The sequence below is a fragment of the Drosophila mojavensis genome, unplaced genomic scaffold (genome assembly GCF_018153725.1).
Source record: "Drosophila mojavensis isolate 15081-1352.22 unplaced genomic scaffold, ASM1815372v1 contig_231, whole genome shotgun sequence".
Lineage (NCBI taxonomy): Eukaryota > Metazoa > Arthropoda > Insecta > Diptera > Drosophilidae > Drosophila > Drosophila mojavensis.
In genome coordinates, this window is record NW_025318772.1 from 631,138 (window position 1) to 648,066 (window position 16,929).

Genomic DNA, 16,929 nt, shown 5'->3' on the forward strand with positions numbered 1-16,929 from the left:
GCATAAGTTCAAGCGTGAACTAGTTCCGCTTGAAGGTAATTAATTTGCTTAGTAACTGACAGTCGGAAATGTCAACTAGTCCAGCTGTAATCAAATAATTGGTGTCATAAAACTTAGTTAAAGCACATTCGAATGCCTGTCAAACTCGTGACATTTCCAAATGAACTCTCGACAGAGCACAAAAAAGGTAATACTTGAACCCATACACATGCATGCAAACAAACCGTGATAGAATATGAAATTGGAACTTCAATTTCTGTGCGCATTGCGTGATTTCAGGTGCCTCCCATTGTTTTGATGACATGCCAAACGGTTTATGGCTCGATGTCCGCATGACATTTTACCTGTCAGCGCTCCTTTCAGCGTAACGACAGGTTCGGATTTTCACCTATTGTTCAGGTGTGGCCCTCTGTGGGCTTGGCCGTGGGGCGTGTCGGGCAAGTGGCGCCATCCGCAAGGGAAAAATAATCACAAATTTACAGCTCGCCTGTAGCCAAAGCCATAAATAGTTCATATTTGATTGCTGTAATAAATAGTTATATATTTATAGAGTTCAGCGAAGGTTATTAACCATAGATTGACAGTGTAAAAGTGAACAATAAACATCGAGCTAACCTAATGATTATTATTATTATATATTTTTATTTCGGTATATTTTGATATTGTTAGAACAAAAATTTCAAAATATTTGAGTGACTGGGTAATCATTTTGTAGCTCTATTAAAGCTTCAACTACTTTCACTTTTCGTTTCTGCGGTGTAGTTTGTCGCAGTTGTCGAAGAACTTGTCCAACCAAGTTGGTAACTCTGTCAGCTTACTCGACGATCGACAAGCGATCGCTTGGTGGTTTCAACAAGACACCAACAACAACTTGGGCATGAGCCAGAGCTAGTGTGCGAGTTGATCTGGCTGATATGTCTGTAAATGTTATGCTCGATCGAGGATCGGCAATACATACATCATCGATCGCTCTCTTGCAAAAAGCGAATGAGAAAACTGTTGATAGAGGGGCGGTGTGGAGGGGTTGAGCTTTGAGCATGCAAAGTAAGTTACCAACAGTTGTACGATCAGCAAGCACAGGCACAGACACAGATGAAGATGCAGTTACAGATACAAATGCAGGCGACAGATAAAGATGCGATAAATGGTGCGCCAAAACCAAGCCGCATCGATATGCATACATGGAAAGACACACAGGGAGACAGATGGAGACAGAGAGAAAAAGAGAGAGAGAGAGAAAGGCAGATACACACATAGAGTGCGACGATCATGTGCGAAAATGTGGGACAGAGTGCTGGAAGCACTTGACAGGCTCGAAATGAAGAAATAATTCCATTGAGCTGGCAAGTATGCGGAGAATTTCAAGCGAGACGAAATTAGACAAGCGTCGTGATTTACGGGTACCCTTAAATCACATGACAACACACACACTCATATATTGGAAATCGAAGTGAAAACTCGCCAGAAGAAAATTGCGTTGTCGAAGTCAAAGTCTGCGGCGCACATGTGCCACTGGGTGGAACTTGGAAGCCACAGCGAGTCAGAACCAGACGCTGTTAATGTGCACGTTCATGATGATAATATAATGATGATGATCTGCTCTGTCGCTCCGTTGACAGTACAATCGATCGATGCTTCCGCTGCGTCGCGCCAACTTTTGCTGATTTATGGCGCGAATTCGATTGTTCTACAAGTTCGAAGTTTTATTTGCCTACTCACAACTCAAATGCGAAGAATAAAAAATTAAAAATAAAAACAATATTAAAGATCAAAGGAGATCAGAACCAAGTTCGAAAGGAAATAACTTTTAAAGCTCATTGGAGTTTCTTTTATTTATTTTTTCTTCTTCTTATATTTGTGGTAATTCAATATGCTTTTGCTTGCCGCCTTATCATTGATCATTCTGGGCATTTCCAACGATAAACATAAATTTGTTTTTACCTCCCTAGCACAACAACCGTCCAGCTTCCGCAATAGAACTCTACTTTGTCTTACACTCATGAAATAGCAACAACATTTCACACCTGTTTGATCTCAAGAGGCAGACAATCTATAGCAAATACTATCTATCAATTCTATCAATTAGCGCTATTTATGAAAGTTGAAGCACGTTTGATCAGCACTTTCAATTCTAGTTAAATATTAATATTAAATAAATAAAAATTAATAATAATTAACATAAAAAATGTATAATATTTTTCAAAAAATTTCCAATTTATTATTATTATTATTATTTATTTTATTTTATTTATTTATTTATGTACTTTTTTTTTTGTTTTGTTTATTTATTTCTTTTATTTTTCTTTTTTTTTTTTTTTTTTTTTTCAAATAATATTTGAAAACCCATAGTTTGCAATGTATTTGAACTACCCAATGACGTTAGTCAAAACTGCTTGCAATTTCCGTATGAAATGGCCTTTGTCCCAGATTTGTTTTGCTAGATGATTCTCCACCCTAATTTGAATAAACTGTGCACACAAAATTTGCTTAGAAATTTCCATTCGATTATTATTTATAGCGTTAATTAATGTCTTATTTAAGCATGTATATATTTTAAACAGTATTGGAACTTATTTACATTTACGAAACTTAATATTCAGAGAACGAGTTAGAGGCTTGGCGTAAACGGGCATGGGTTAACAATATATAAAATGAAATCAGAATGGAAACTTCTCAGCTATGTACATTAATATACATTAGTATATCACAATTTTAGTTAATTGAATAATATATATCATGCCGATTGACAGCTGAGAAATTACTACCCGACAACTTACAAAAAAATCCCCTAATAAAACCAACCAAAAAAAAAAAAAAGGTTTAGATATCTATATATACCACTTATATATGTATATATTGAAATCTATCACATTAGAATGTATTTGGTGTTTTTGATTATGGGTTAGTTTGCATAATCCGAAATGAAATCAAATATAAATATCAGCTCATTGACTTTGGGCACTGACTTTAAATCGAAATCGAGCTCAAACTCGTTTTTTTTTTCAAACTCATCTATTTCGTCACAATGCTTGTCAAAACTAAAATCACAAAAAACCGCAAAGATTAAGTGGATTGCTTTTTTTTTTTTTTTTTTATTTGTTTATTTATTTTTGTTGTTGTTGAGTTTAGTAAAAAACAAGTTTTTTTTTTGTTTTTATATTTTCGGTAAACAGTTTGGGGGAATTCTTTGTAGATTGTTCTTGAATTTCATTAATATCGAGGCGATAAACGATAGAAGCGCAGCCTATAAAAGCGTATACCAGCCCAATATCTAGACACAGTTCGATCTTTCAATTTGTCTCAAACAGAAGTTAGTCGAGAACAAAAACTTAAAATGCGTGCCGTTATCCTGTTCGCCGTCATTCTGGGAGTCCTGCTATCACTGGCCTTTGCCGAAGACCAGGAGCAGGAGCAGCTGCGTCAGAAGCGTCAATTCGGCTTCGGTGGACCTTTCGGAGGCTTTGGCGGTCCTTATGGCGGCTACGGCGGCTTCGGTCGCTACGGTGGCTACGGAGGCTATGGAGGCTATGGAGGCGGCTTTGGTCGCTATGGCTATGGACAGCGCTATGGCGGCTATGGCGGCTATGGCGGCTTTGGCGGATTCGGAGGACCCTTCTACGGTTAAATTGCGCATTGAATAAACGAAGACTGAGCGAATTCGAAAGTGTTTTTAACTCAATCCATTACGAAAATAGGAACTGCTAATTAGATTAGTTAGTTTCGATCTTTCGAAAGTGAAATTCCCCATTCGGCTGGCCAAACTTGACCTCGCCCGTGGGCTGCAGCTGACCCGATTTCGGCTGTGCGTGCCTGTTGCCGCGCTGTCTGCTCCAGAATATGTTTAAAAATAAATAACAGCAAATCTCCATTTATTTATTAATCTCTGGCTGCAGTCCGTCCCCAGCCGCGCTGCCTGCTAATTAGTTGATTTTTGTCCGCCGTCTGTTTGTTTATGTTTCAGAGCTGTCACACGTCGGCAGCTTCTATTTTTTGTGTTCTTTTTTGTAAACCATTTGCAGACACGACAGATCATCATCCAGAGAGCTATCGGAGTGCTGGAGAGTGCATGAATAAGTATGCATGTTTGTGTGTGTGTGTGTGGGTGTGTGTTGAGGTGCTTGTGTGTGAGTGGGAGTTCTCTGTCTTTATGCAATTATCACGTACGATTGTCATAATTATCATTTGAATTTATATTAGATGACCTTTAGCTCTCAACTCTCCCCCTCTGTCCCTCTCTCTCTCTCTCTCTTTCTCCCTCTGACTGTGTCTTTCCGTCACCTTTGTTTGTTATTTCTGTGATGCTCTGCCAGCAACTGCGTGCTGTTCTCCTCCAAACAAAATACGTATTTAAATGAATTTGTTTGTTGCTTCAAGTAAACAGCGTGTTCCGCATAAATTACCTTTGAGCTAAACCCTAATGACCTAAACCACATACGTATAGAACATTTTCATATACGCATTCCCTCTGCCCTTAATCCATACATATATGTATAAATATTCGATATATATATGTACATGTCTGATCATTCCAAACGCAGGGCTTGACAAAAAAGATTTGGAGTGAGTAAAATCGAAAAATCAGAGAATATACCTTTTCTTCAATATCAACTCCCCAACCACTCATATTTATACATATGTATATCAATTGTCTCTTCTGAACATCACTTAAAGTTCCCACTCCCAATTGTTCCCAGTATTGCCTGCCAACGGAACGACAATCTGGTTCACTCAAATAGAGACAGTTTGGCAATTAAATTTGCAGCATATGCGTTAAGCCCGAGCCACGCACAAATTATGCCCATCAATGGAGCGAATATCTGCTGATTAGATTAACGACGTATTAATCCCGCTAATAAACATAAAAATCAACGCAAATAAAAGTCCCGCAAGCGGCAAGAGCCAAGCCCAAACTCAAACCCCAGTCGAGTCGCGCATATTAATTTCTGCGTCAATTCGGGCGTTCTATATGTTAGATGGTTATCAAGTTGCCCTGTGTGGCATATGGGTGCTTGGGCCCGGATTCGTATTCATACTGCTGCCTTGTTGTGGCAACAAGAAGTGAATGGGCGTGCCGGCCTCTGTTTTGGCTATTGTTTAATTGTCAATAGACATCGGCTTCTATCAATATCATAAAAGCTAATATTTTGCGGTTGGCTGGACGAGGCGAAGCAGGAGTTGACTTGTGGGCATAAATAACCGCAAGAATCTACCCCACATTAATCCCACCGGATATGCTCAATCAAAGCTCAAAGTATGCGTGAGGTGTGAGCAGGGGCGGGTGGTGTGGGCTGGGGGCGCGGGGCTGGGGTGGTCGGCCCGAACCTGTCGAGTTGCTTGTGCCATTGGGGGTTGCTTGTCGTTGTTGTCATTGAATATCGTCCTATTTCATTCATCATTTTGCGCCTTTTCAACGCCAACAACAACCCTCCACTACGGCCGGCAGTTAGTTAAAGGTAGGTTGTCTCCGAGCTCAACCTGAACCCGAAACCCGGTAGCCACAACCTGACTTTCGTGCCGTGGCTTGTTTTGATATTAAAATTGCGTAATTATAATTAACCACATGTGGGTTTGAGCCACCGACGAGAAAGGGGTAGCGGGTGCGGGGTCCTGGCTCAACGTGTCCTCCGACTGCTTCCGCTCGCCTTTCGCTCATCTGCGACGCCTTTTGTGCCGAGGCGTGCTAGCGGAAGGAAGCGAATCGGTTATGGCTGCCACAGGACTCGGCCAGGATGCGCACGCCACTCGCTGCTCCTGTGTCACGTGTGCGCTGTGCGGGCACATGGTAACCGATATGCGGATTGTTGCCCCAGGGGCATCATCCATAATTTACCATACTGTCAGCCAATTGATATTGCCTTGCCCTCATCCGATTGTACCTTAGTATATGTGTGTGTGTGTGTCACATGATTAAGCTCAAAAATATTAAATTTAATTAGTACAGGATTTTGGAGCTTAGGCACGTGTTACATTGTGGTTGTTGTGAACGGAAATGATAGAGTGAGAGGGGGAGAGAGAGAGAGAGAGGTGTGCAAATGAAATAATTATAGATATATATGTAATAATAAAGATTTTTATAATTAAGGGAAGGACTAAAATATTATGTTTTCTCCATGCGAATACTATTTCAAGCAATAGATGATGATTACTAAATAAAATTAAATAAAATAATAAGTGGTTAGGTAAGAGCTCGCTTTATATGAAGTCTTGTGTGCCCTATTTGAATTTCAATCATTCTATATATATATTTATTCCATAAATTTGAGCGCATTCTGTTCATTACTTTTACTTTTTGTTGAAATATAGCCGAGGCTTCGACTCAAAGCCAACCCGAGTGCTATTAGACGCCTAACCCACAGACCTCTAATTGTAATTAAGCATGGGAATCGAAGCTAGAAGAGAGCCAACTAAATACATATGTGGCCAATAAAATGGCTATGAAAACGAATGTGTTGGCCAGGGAGTAGAAGCCGTGCATGAAATTCCAGGCGTGCACACGGATGAGAGGGGGGAGACACTGGTGGGGCAGGCAGGAGGAAGAGATTACAAACGTGTTGCCATTAGTTAACTTCAGCTTTGATTGATTTCAATTAATCTTGGACGCGTGTAATTAATCATTGAACACTTTAATATGGTTAACAAGTCTTGACCAAGCAACGGTTAAAAAGGTTCAACGAGCCGCAGACTTCTGAGCAGCGAAACAAGACAACGAACGGAGACCCGAACGGAGCTCCAAACTGACAAACTGACAAAGCGACGTTGGCAGAGGGAGACAAGCGGCGGCGGGGACTGGGGGGAACTGAGTCTGCGGTTACCTAGGCAGCCGCCTGCACATGGTGTGCAGTGTCTAAGAAAAATGACCAAGTTTTGGAAAATGCGTTGGAGTAACGAGCCCACAAAACAGATTTTCATATGTGTTAGCCAAAAGGCAACTTGGCCAACAGAGAGCTCCACTGCAGGCTGGCAGCAGTCTCTGCAGCCCCCGACTAATTGTAGTTACACTTCGCACCGCGTAAACAGAAAACGGCCTGCGATTGATGGCTATCAATGCGGATGACTTATGGTCCATGTCCAGCTTCTCAGCTCGCTTCACGTAAATCCGTCTTTGCGGCGCACTCGACCCAGTCTTCGTCTCAGTCTCAGTCTCAGCCTCAGCCAAACAGACAGCTCAGACATTTTCCTGGCCAACTGCATATTGATTTTCCCATGCTCAACGCAAATAGCCATAAGCCAAGGAAATCATTGTTGCGATTAGATTTCCACTCCTAGCACTCGCCAGGCATTTGAGCTGCGTCCAATGTGTGGGTGAGCGGTGTGCAGTGTGCCTCGAAATGGAGCAAATGTGTGTGGCTAGCTTAATCCGACTTGATTGAAACTAAAGAGCACAGAATTTGCCAGAGTATAAGTGATTTTAAATGGGGTTCAAGTACAAATTGAAACTGATATTATGATGAAAAGTGAACATTATTAGTACACCAAATATGCTAAGACAATGATTGACCTACCTTTTAACGATGATCGACCTACGAATGTTAAATTGTTGGAAAGTTTATAAGTGAATTATAAGTGAATTATATATGAATTGCATTGTATGTATTTCAGTTCGACTTTCATTATTGCTAAAAATATTATTCTCTATATTAAGATTAAAATTTTTCTTTTGATTAAAATGTCTTCTATTGCAGGCATTAAATATGTGAGAGGATAAATAAAAGTATTGATGACGATGACTTTAACAGTTTACATTAACATAGTTAAATATTTATCTTGGCTCTTGGTTTAAGTGCTGTAAAAAAAAAATAAATAAATTAAAAAAAAAAAAAATTATTTTTGACAAAATGATATTTTGATATTTTTCCATGAAATTATTTAATTTCTTAAGATTTTCAGACAAAGTCGAGCTGCATTATTCTGGTTATACAGCTTCTTTCATGGCTTCTGCTAAAGATGAAAGGTTAAAGATAAATATCTTTTTAATACATGTAGTAACACTTTGCTCAAAAATAGAAAACTTTGCTTGCTCTATAATGTCATTGACGGCTCTTCTGAAAGTTCAATTTCTGCAAAGTTTTATTCTAGAATACCTTTACTGCTTCGACTCAAACAATTTCCTGCTAAGACTTATTCTTAAATGCATTCACTACATCTAATCAAACAATTTTTAAGTTGTCAACACAAAATTGGCTTTTGAGCGTAAGATATTTGCTTTAACGCACTCAAACACAAATCACACAAATTCGCATTACCCCCAAAAGATTTTTATAGCAATAATTATATTGCTTATTTTTTTCTCAAGCTTCAAGTTTTGACTCTTAGCCATCATGGGATAAATAAACATTCATAAGCCATTCAAGGCTCAGTAGATCTCTTTAGAGCTGAAGCAGTTATTTGATGCCTCTGCTGTTGCTGCTGCTGCTGTTGTTGTTGTTGTTGTTGCAGCCACCGTTGACTGCCATAATTAAGCAGTCAAAGTCAAACGTTGGGAGCCATACACTGTAGAGAAAAAAGCAGGCAAAACAAAAAGAGTCTCCAACTGGAGGCGAATGTGTTTCTGTTGTCTCGGCAGGCAGCTCTCAATCAACAATGGCAACTCATTTCACCCGCTCGTTTCATGTTTCCAGCTGGAGCTGGAAGTTTGATGAATGATCTCATCAGCGAGGTGTCGGCCACAACACAGTCGATGATTGGGCCGCAAGTTGTGCCACAGTTGTTATTGTTGCTGCTGTTTTGCCCCTTGCACTGATGAGCCTCATTTGCGGCAAAGTGTGTAAAATTTAAAATTTAATAATTAACAATTGTTTTTTAATACTGCAGCAGCAAATCTCAAAACCTCCAACACCAGCTCCAACTCCAACTCCAACTCCAACTTCAATACGAGCTCTCCAATTACTTTCGTCCGGGCACTTTGGTAGCTGTCAATCGGCGCATCAGTTTACCCTCAGAGGCCGAGATCTCTTTGTTACGGCTTGATTAATGATGCGAAATTATGAACTCGCTTGTTCTAAGTGACGTGTGGCAAAGGCTTGGAGCAGCAGCACAGCCAACGTCAGCCAGGAATCGTTGGGGCGCTGAGCAGTCGCTGTTGTTGTAAGCAGTTTTGTTAATCGGTTTAAGAAAAATGACTTCATTAAATTCATTAGCGCCCATGTGTGAAATGCGTTCGATTCGTCTACAATGCTTAACCTTTTCGAGTTCTTTTACATAACATAAATAGCAGTCATTATGCGACTTGGCTGGGCTCACCTTGTGTAGGTAGCTGACGTTTAAGAATTAACAAAGAGAAGCTCATTTAGAGCTCTAGGAAGTGTATCTCATATTATTTTACATAAATTCTTAGTCGGAAAGCTATGCATAAATGCTAGATATTCTAATATTGCGTAATATCTGCAGTTTGTCGACATCACTTCCTCTCTCTCTCTCTCTCTCTCTCTTTCTCTAACTCAACCTCTGCATTCTAATGATTTATGCTTATAGTAGAGTTTCACAATATCAATCCACAATTTATTCCAAATCAGCAAGCGGCAAACTGTGATATTATAACTGATTTCCTTACAGCTCGGTCACATTTCATCAAAACTAAATTTTTCCCTGATAAAAACTCACAAAATTTGGTTATCAAAATAGTTGTGCGACTCAACATATGAATGTACCGAAGAGTCATAAAGAAAATGTATTTTTAAAATAGTTTTCCACAAAATGAAATCGAGAAAATTGTGCGGCATAAGTAAGGAGCAGAAACTGAGCGAATAAGAAAGTGCAGCAGACCGCAAAGCGTTGCGCTTCATTAAAATCGGATTAAAGTCCGTTGCTAGCTGACAAATATTCAGACTGGACAAATGGTCCTTCTGGTGCGATTCCCACGCTGACCAGAAAAGGACACGAAACGCCAACAAATCTCGGCGTATGCAAAAACCTTCAGATGGCAATGCGTATAAAATTGGCCCAAAATCACAATCAGAACCAAAGCCAAAAGCAACCCCAAGCCGAGGCGCTTAGCTCTCCCAGGTAGAGTGACAGCCAGAGGAACCCTTTGGAAATATTTGTGGACAATTTCAAGAAAATCAAGCAGAAAATTTACGCAAAAAGGAAAAATTGATTGCTAGCTGACCAGTGGGTACCCGATGTAGGGTCCAGCCAGGGGGTTGAACTTGTCAGCGAATGCGCCGTGAGGCTTATCCTCGGCGACACAAAGGTTAATTTTCTTATAGCTCGGGGTCAGCTGGACACTCGAATCTTCAGAAATTTACCTGAGCAGCATCCGCAAAAATAGTTTGAAATTTGAATGCTCGCATCTCTTGGCTATTGTACAGCCTGCGACCTCTGACCTTGCTGCCTGTGGCCGCAATTAGGCTACATTTTTAAGGTCAAAAATTCGCATTTGAATATTTTGCATTAATTTTTTCGTATTCTTCGCCTCGCTTGCAAAATGCTCTGATTGTTGCCTGAGACTTCAAGCGCTTCTTATATTTGTATGTCTGCATGTATATTTAAGTATATGCATATGTGCTTCTGGGGTAGGTACGCCCCATTTTGACTGACCTCTGGCACCCGATTTGAATATGTGCTAATGATTTGTGACATGTTCAGCAGTTGCAGTTCCAAACAGTCAGCCTTTTATCGCACATGTTTAATTCATGGGGCCTTGGACAATGCACTCAGAGTATTGAGAGAGAGCGAGAGATAGAAAGGGAGAGAGACAGTTAAAATAAAGATGCACTTAGCGAAAAGCCAATTAAACCAAATGTGAAATAAAATAACTACTTACAGAATTTTAATGCTTAAATCATTTTTTATTTTATTTCCAAATTGTTCTAAAGATACAGTAATTTTATATAAAAAAAAAAAAAAAATATATATATATATATATTTTAAATAAAAATCTTTTCTCTAAGTGCAGCCTTGCTTTATATGGGGTTGGACTTGGGCTTGGTCGAGACACATAAATAAAATTGGGCGTTTTAGTTGCTCATACTAAAAAGGGGAGGCTCGCATGTAATTACAGCCAAGCACAGCGCACACACATAAACACATACACACACACATACTCACACACACTCACTCTCGTTCAGGTGACCTTTTGACATGCGCGCTCGAAATACATTTCGAGTGGAGCACAAATACATTTGTGAGTGCGTTTTCAGTTAAACAGTTGTCATATATAGAGCTATATGCTGAGGGAGTACACACACACACACACACGCACACACAGAAATATATATACACATGTTTTCTATATATGGTATATGGCATTTCAAACCCTTAAATTTATCGCCTATCTGGTTGCATGCGCTGCATTTGATTGGGTTTAATGCTTTTAACGACTTCCATAATGAAATTGCCAAGCAAATGTTATTGGTCTGCTTCTGAGTTTATTATCGAGGTTTTTGTATAAATCATATAGTATATGTTCATGAAATCAGTTATATATAAACTATTTTGATATAGCTGAAGTACTGTGCCTCATGACGAAAATTCTAAGAAGTAATTGAGCTGTAAGATAAAAGTAGTGAACATAAGTATTATATACATTTATATCCAGTCAATTCATATATTGTATAAATGTATATCGAATACCATTTTTATCTAAATGAACTCTATAACATTCAAAACGTCTATCAGGTATATATGTAATATATGATATAAGATAATAGAGAACAGAATATCTCAACAAATTTTAGCATTGACTTTTTTGCATATAAATCTAGTAATATCATACTTATAAATATAATACATCTATTGAAGTTGATTAATAACTACATCGAAAGATACTAGCAGCCTATGAATGTATACCAAAAGTTAAAAATATATAGTATGACTAAGACATGTAAATCTAATTCCTTTTTAAGATGTGCTTAACTCACTCACAGTTCAAATAAACAATTCAAAGACCTCAAGAGCTAGCTAGAAACTCGACTTTAAAACTAATGAAAAATCGCAGAAGGATTTCATCAACAGGACAAGCAGACATCACATATATTGAGTTGGCAAAGTCTCTCTGTGTGTGTGTATGTGTGTGTGTGATGTGTGTATGTGTACGCGGCAGCGAATACATATTGTTCATTTGACGACGGCGGCGGCTGTGGCTCCACTTTCCACAATGAATCATCAGGCTGAGCAGCAGGAGCAACAACAACAACAACAACAACAAAAGGCAACAAAATACGGGCTGGTTGGGTGGAGCCTTGCAGATGGCATGCTTCTGCTCGTCAGTTTAACCAGGATGACATGGCCCGGTCCATTGCGGTCCTGGACTCTGGCATTTTAGCACTTATTCATAAAGTCCTCGCGCACCCACAACTTGCCCCAAAACGTGGCAAACGAGACAAAGCAGAGAACAGAAAAGGGAAAACAACGGCAAACAGAAAAGCGGAAAAAAAGGAGACAAGCAAAAGCGACGCGAAAAGAGGAATTACTAAAAATTTATCAATGTAAAAGTTTGCAGCACAGCGCAGTGGGCGGGGCTGGCGGGGCGGTTGGGCAGTTGAGGGCGTGGCAAAGAGGAAACAAGCAACAATGTAAATTATATGCCAGTTGGCTGCTGTAAGCCAAGTTTGCCTTTGTCTGAAATCTGCATGTATCTATGTGCCTGTGTGTGTGCGTGTGTGTCTGTGTGCGTGCACACATGAGTTATATAAGTGCACTTCCTGCTCGAGTCCTTGGCGCATATATTTCTAACACTCCTATAACTATTTGTGCAGCAGAACTAAATGCAAACATGTAGAGCCTCTAAAAACAAGTCAAACTTTAGGAGTCCAGAAACTTGTACCATCTGTCTATATAGTAGTTGCTGTCTCGGAATACTACATATAAGTAGATATAACTGTTTCGTTATATCAGCCAACTCGCCCTGTTATATGTATTCAAACCTAGCTAACTCTTTTAAATTCTTTGAAACAATTAAATTATTCACCTTGGTATAAATATAATTTTTTGAGTGAATTAAATTTATTTATAGTTAGAACAGTAAATACATATAAAAGTCAATATAATATTATTTTTATAATTATTAAGACAAAATGGTATTATGTTAATATATTTATTATATAAAACATATCCAATCTCTTATTATTAAACATCATTTATTGCTTCATTTATAATTTTTAAATTTATATATAGCATTAAAAAAAATAAATAAATAAACCAAAATAACTTAAGAAATTATTTTAATAAATAATAAATTATTTTGATGGATTTTTTGATGTATTTGATATATAAACAATTCCTGATATTTTCTTAATTTCTATCCGCCTAAATAATTTAACTCATTTATGAATTAAATATTTATACTGTATGTATTGAATTTGTATATAATATTCTAAATATTATTATTTATTAAAATTATTTCTTATATATGAAAATAATATTTATTAATCTAACGAATATTTGTTGATCCTAGTTTTTAGATGATATGATTTTATTTTAATTTTACGAACTAATGATTATTAGAAAAAAGTTTTTATCAATATCAATTCAGATTATGAACTACTTAGATATTATTTTATTAATTTATTCATGGCTAACATTTCCCAATAGACTTAACATTGATACAATCAACAACTATTAACTGTTTTAGGATTGATTTTATTACTAAAAATCTCAATCTTATGTAAAAATATCATTAACTTTTAGTCTTATCGAAATAAATTTAGTTCAATAAAAAAATATCTTGAGGTTCCACTGTGCCCAACAGTTTCTCTGATTTGTTATTATACCCTGAACCCATTGAAAATGGGAAATCAGGGTATAATGGTTTTGTGAAAAAGTATGTAACGGGCAGAAGGAGGCGTGGCAGACCCCACAAAGTATATATATTCTTGATCAGCGCGACGAGCTGAGTCGATATAGCCCTGTCCGTCTGTCCGTCCGTCCGTATGAGTGCGTCGATCTCAGAAGTTACAAGAGCTAGAGAGCTGAAATTTGGCATGCATACTCGTGTGTACCATACGTAGTACGAGTTTGCTTTATTTTTTCGATAAATCGTCCGATAACTTTTTTATCGAGAATAATCGAAAAATCGACATTGTTTTTTCAGCCTAATTTGAACACTTTTGGACCTGGAGTCTTCAAATTTGCGTTGTATATAAAGTTAATCGATACAAAGATTTTGTAATTTACAGATTTTGGATACCACGCCCCCTTCTCCCCCTATTTGTAATTTGCATTTCAAGTACTAGAGTCTTGTGCTTTGGAATGTACATACATATTCACCATATGATTATGCTCTGAAAGTTTTATTAAGATCGTATGTCTACAAAAGAAATTATTTAACAAATAAATTTTCATAATATTGCCCACACTGCAGCGCAGCCCAAGCGCAGTCGCTGCTTACTGCGCAGTTAGCAGAGCGCAGGCTTATGCATGCGTGTGGATGCATGTGTTTGTATGTGTGCATAAAATAGGTCCAGAATGATTAGAATATCAGCTTGGAGGGTTCAGGGTATCTCCTAGTCGAGCAGTCTCGACTGGAGCCTTCTTACTTGTTTTTTTGTTCGTTTTGTTTAAAGGGAACATTTAACGGAAAGGCACCTACTTTCAATGAACTGCCCAGCGAAGCGCCAGCGAGCAGGAGGCAAAAAAGAGAAAAAGATTGGAAGCAAACGGAATAATGGAACTGGCCAGTTGCCAACATGATGGCAAAAGTTGTGGGCTAGGTGCAACAAGGGGCAGCGGGTGGACAGCGGGCAGCGGGCAGCGAGTGCAAAGAGGCGCTCAAATGGGGTTGTCAGTATTTAACCCAAAAGGGTGGAGGTGCTGCCTGGCTGCGCGAACTCTGCGCAGAGCCACGACCACAACAATGCATTGCCCAAGGAGCAGCGAGCAACGGGAGGGGACTGCCAAGGGTCGAAGGGGTGGGGGAGGGGGGCGCCAGCTGCCACACGAGTAACATACGAGGCACTAACAAGAGGTGCCGAGAACCACGAGATTAGGTTCAAAGGCAGGACGCTTACCATAAAAAAGAGAATAGAAAGTTAAAAAAAAAAAAATCCAGCTGCAGGATGTGCTGAGCTACCGCCCGGCCCCCCATTTGGCAGCAGCCACTGAAATCCAATTGAATTAGACTTTAATGGGCGCCAGAGAGAGACATCTAGCGGTGTTAATAAAAAGCAAACTCAACATTTCTAGCTGCTGCCACTTGGCGCTGCTCTCCTTTTTTACTCTGCCTTATTCTTCTCTTTTTGGTTTTTTGCTGTTGTTTCTGTTTTGTTTTTAAAGAGCGCCAACAAAAAGCGAATTCCGATACAGTTAATGATAAGCCAGTCGCGTGCAAGCGAGACAGCTGCGTGCCGGTGCGAGCGAGACGCAAGGCTAACGAGGGCGTTGCCAAGCATTGAGTGGAGAGCGCGCTTGAGAGCGACGAAAGTGTGTGTGAGTGTATATGTGTGTATCCGCTCGTGAGTGCGACTCAGCAAAACTTGACGAAACATTGAGTGAGTGTGAGTGAGAGTGCGAGTGCGTGTGCTTATTGGAAACACAGCGAGCACTTCGAATTGGCACTCGACTTATTAGCAGCTGCCTGCGGTCCCTTTCCACCCATCCCGCCCCCTTTCCCCCATCGCTTGCAACACTTCAACTCGCTGATCATCCAATTGTATATTTGCTCTGCATGCCCAGCCCCAAGTGCAAGGCATGCAACGGGTTAGGGGTGGCCCACTACATTTGGCCCCTCAACTGGGTCGAGACTTTTTTCTGTCTGTCTTCTTTTCTTTTCAATATATTTTTGCTGCACTTGCAACTTCTTCGGTGCTGCCCGGGGAGGAGTGCCCCTCGGTCCTCTAACCGCTGCTCGCGTGCCTAAAAATTGTTTAGGCCTCTTCGGCATTTAAATCTTTTTCAATTTCTACGCTCTTTGCGTGCAAATCGCTGCAAAATGCTAATTCCACAATGTTGGGGAAAACAATTTATGTTGGCGTCTCTAATTGTGCAACGCCCGTTGTGGCGGGGGGCAGGTGCCACATGTGGCATCGCCTACGGCCTCTCGTTAAAATCAAATTAAAATATGATTTCATGTTTTGGCACTTTTGAAGTGTATCCAATTGCGTGTCGTGACACGTAACTGGAGTCCAACCAGAGCACACGCCTCATCCAATTAGCATCGAATATTATTCTAATTTTATTAAGACACAAGCAGTCAAGGGGCTTCCCCCAAGTAACGGCAAATGGGGCGTAGTGCAAGTAGGGCAGAAAATATGAAAAACTAAAATATGGAAAAGACAACTGAATTTTCACTTTGCGCCCACTTTAAAGAGCAAGTCCTAACTATTGGAAACTCTAACGAAAGTTTACTTAGCTTATCTCTGGGCACAGCCAATGGCAGCTCCAATATCTATATATACACGCATACATATATATACGCATATATATCCACATATCGGCCATTACTTTAAAGCTGAGCAAAGATAAGCAAACGACAAAATGTGGAGCACGACGCACTTTAATCAACCAACCAGAAAACTTTTCGACTCAAATTTTGTATATATACATAGATACACATATTAGTATGTGTTATTTTTTTCGGGTAGGTGGAGCTCATTTTAAAGTTAGTTTTTTTCTGCTAAAAAAGCGGATTTCGGCTGCAAATAGATAAGAAACCTAACGGTAAAGCAACGAACAGATGCACCAACAACAAAACTAATAAGAAAATGTTAACAGAAACAAGTTCTTGTTGGACGCCCAGCAAATCAAATGAGCGCGAGAGCCGGCCACAAAATGCACTCACAGAGAGTGAGAGAGTCGGAGAAGGAGAGTGAGTGAGGTGTTTTCGTGGTGGTGGTGGTGCGGCGGTTGGTGATGGTAGTGGTAGTTCATATTCATGCTAATGGTTGGAGTGGTAGTAGTAGTGGTACTGATGGTGGTGGTGGTGGTGAGTCCGCTGAGCAAATCAGCCAAACGCATCGAAGGTCTTGCCCCGCCACCAAAGAGAGCAGAGTGCTC

At 39.6% G+C, this 16,929-nt stretch overlaps 1 protein-coding gene across 1 annotated transcript; it reads left to right on the forward strand.

Moving 5' to 3' along the window:
* The first annotated feature begins 3,334 nt into the window (after positions 1 to 3,334).
* On the forward strand, positions 3,335 to 3,625 carry LOC6574499 (keratin-associated protein 19-2). The gene has a single exon (XM_002000507.1). The coding sequence runs from the start codon at positions 3,335 to 3,337 to the stop codon at positions 3,623 to 3,625; it is 291 nt and encodes a 96-aa protein (XP_002000543.1).
* Positions 3,626 to 16,929: the final 13,304 nt, after the last annotated feature.

Bases quoted from the DNA above. Each gene is read 5' to 3' on its own strand.
- LOC6574499 (XM_002000507.1), top strand. From the start codon at position 3,335: ATGCGTGCCGTTATCCTGTTCGCCGTCATTCTGGGAGTCCTGCTATCA.